The sequence below is a fragment of the Triticum dicoccoides genome, unplaced genomic scaffold (assembly GCF_002162155.2).
Source record: "Triticum dicoccoides isolate Atlit2015 ecotype Zavitan unplaced genomic scaffold, WEW_v2.0 scaffold75790, whole genome shotgun sequence".
Taxonomy (NCBI): Eukaryota; Viridiplantae; Streptophyta; class Magnoliopsida; order Poales; family Poaceae; genus Triticum; species Triticum dicoccoides.
The window spans coordinates 1-1,851 of record NW_021297610.1 but is presented as its reverse complement, the minus strand read 5'-3'; the positions used below and the strand labels follow the sequence as shown (position 1 = coordinate 1,851).

The 1,851-nt window shown below is 46.4% G+C and overlaps 1 protein-coding gene across 1 annotated transcript; it reads right to left on the bottom strand.

Moving 5' to 3' along the window:
- Nucleotides 1-437: 437 nt before the first annotated feature.
- LOC119347799 (receptor-like serine/threonine-protein kinase SD1-8) lies at nt 438-1,799 on the bottom strand. Its single transcript, XM_037616334.1, has 4 exons — nt 1,060-1,799; nt 764-865; nt 498-679; nt 438-449 (listed from the first exon to the last, which is right to left on the bottom strand). Exons 1-4 carry the CDS (start codon nt 1,679-1,681, stop codon nt 438-440), a joined length of 918 nt encoding a protein of 305 aa, XP_037472231.1. The 5' UTR covers nt 1,682-1,799.
- Nucleotides 1,800-1,851: the final 52 nt, after the last annotated feature.

The following is a 1,851-nucleotide window of genomic DNA, read 5'->3' as shown; positions in this document are numbered from 1 at the left end:
TGGTGGAGATAAAGAAGTCCCCTGGCTACACCAGCGATTATCTTAAATCTTGTGGGCCAATTGAGCAGTGATTTTCTTCTATCATCTATCAGGGACAGAATTACACGAATCATCTTGTCAGTGACGATGTTTGACCGAAAGTAGAGATTTTTGCAACAAGTGAGTAGAACGTACTGAAAATGAAGTAATCCAGACTTCGGTTAGGTAGGTATGCATAAATCAAAAGCTTTTCGTCTTCATGAATACTGCAGCCTATAAGTTTGACCAAGTTTCTATGCTGCAACCTGGAAATCAGAGCTATTTCATTTTTGAACTCCACTGCCCCTTGGACAGAACCTACACGAAGCCTTTTCACAGCAATTTCCTTACCATCTTCCAACGTTCCCTGAAACATGAGGTATTATTTAGTCAAGAAAGTTTGATCTTCCATTAATATTCTAACTATCACCCTCACAAAAAAAAACGATCAAATAACTATCAGTACAGATACGTCTTGCCTTATAAACATTGCCAAACCCTCCTTTGCCAAGAATGTTGGATTCAGAGAAATTATTTGTCGCGGTAGCAATTTCCCTAAAGTTCAAAATGGGAAACTCCGTGTTACCATCAGCGAACTGATTGTAATTTCCTGTATCTCGATGCATCAACCTTTCCCAGACAAGCTTGCTTCCTTGATTGCCTGTCAGTAGTGTGGGCACCGCCTCTTCAGTTTCTTGTGACTGGAGATAACATCAAAATTAGAAGTAAAGCAACAATTTCCTACCTCTAAAGCCACAGATCCAAATAAGCCCCACGCATATGAGTATCAGAAAACTTGACACAACTGGTAATACAATTTCTATGGTTTTGATCTTTCTCATGTTGCCTGCACAAAAAAATTAATATAAGGAGAATCACCAAAGTTTGTCAGTGCTAATCACCAAATTCATAGCAGACTCCTTTCTCGAACGCATGCATAAAAACATGAGGCCACTCTTTCTCCAATTTCTCTCTTTAGAAGAAACGAACACACACACACAGTAAAACATAAGCAAGCAGAGAAAGTGGAGTGATGCATACCTTGCAATCTTTTAGTCCGAACATAGAGGTTCTCCCCTCCTTGATGGTTGTTCTCCATGTCGATCAAATCGCCGATCCATAACAGGCATCTTGTATCATCACCGTCAATATCTATGTTGCTCATCTTGGAGTAAGCATATGCCACGCAGGAGCAATTGCTTCTGCATTCCTCGGTGCACTCATCGAAGCTTCTGCTCGGGACACGGAGGAACTTGTCCGGGACCTTCATGCCCGGAAAGGCCAAGAAACTGTCTCCATGGGTGCACCTTGGCACCTCCTTGGGGCGGCATCCCTGTGAGAAGCTACCGGAGATCCATCCTTTAGCATCCCTCGGTTCAAAACCGTCAAGGCACTTGCAAACCGGGACGATTTGTGTGTTGTCGCAGTAACCATAAGGACCGCAGTAGCCGTACGTATTGCACTCATGTTGAGGCTCTGCGTAGAGGGCTCTCCATGCGGACACGTTGCTCAGCCAGCTTAGTATATTTACCTTGCCTGAGTAGTCGATCTCCAACCTGACCAGCTGGACGAAGGAGCCAGCCGGCATGCCGAAGGACATGTACACCTCGTCGCCGGCGTGATGCAAGGCCATGTAAATGGCCGACTCGTTGAATCCGCCCATGTAGAGGTGGCTTGTCCACACCGGGCTTCGCCGGTGTGGCCTCGACCCGTTCCAGGCGAAGCACTGGAGCAGGTTGCTAGGGTCCGCGCCGTACGAGAACTCGCCGGGGGATGGGTCCTGCTGCCCTTTCCACGACACGAGGTGCTGCAGTGGGAGCGTCTTGTGGCTCA

What these genes read in the sequence shown, in the direction of transcription:
- LOC119347799 (XM_037616334.1), bottom strand. Translation starts at nt 1,681, where the DNA reads ATGGGCGGATTCAACGAGTCGGCCATTTACATGGCCTTGCATCACGCC. An exon ending in TCGGACTAAAAGATTGCAAG is followed by an intron (nt 866 to 1,059) that starts GTATGCATCACT and finishes TTTTTTGTGCAG; the next exon opens with GCAACATGAGAAAGATCAAA. An exon ending in TTGGATCTGTGGCTTTAGAG is followed by an intron (nt 680 to 763) that starts GTAGGAAATTGT and finishes CACTACTGACAG; the next exon opens with GCAATCAAGGAAGCAAGCTT.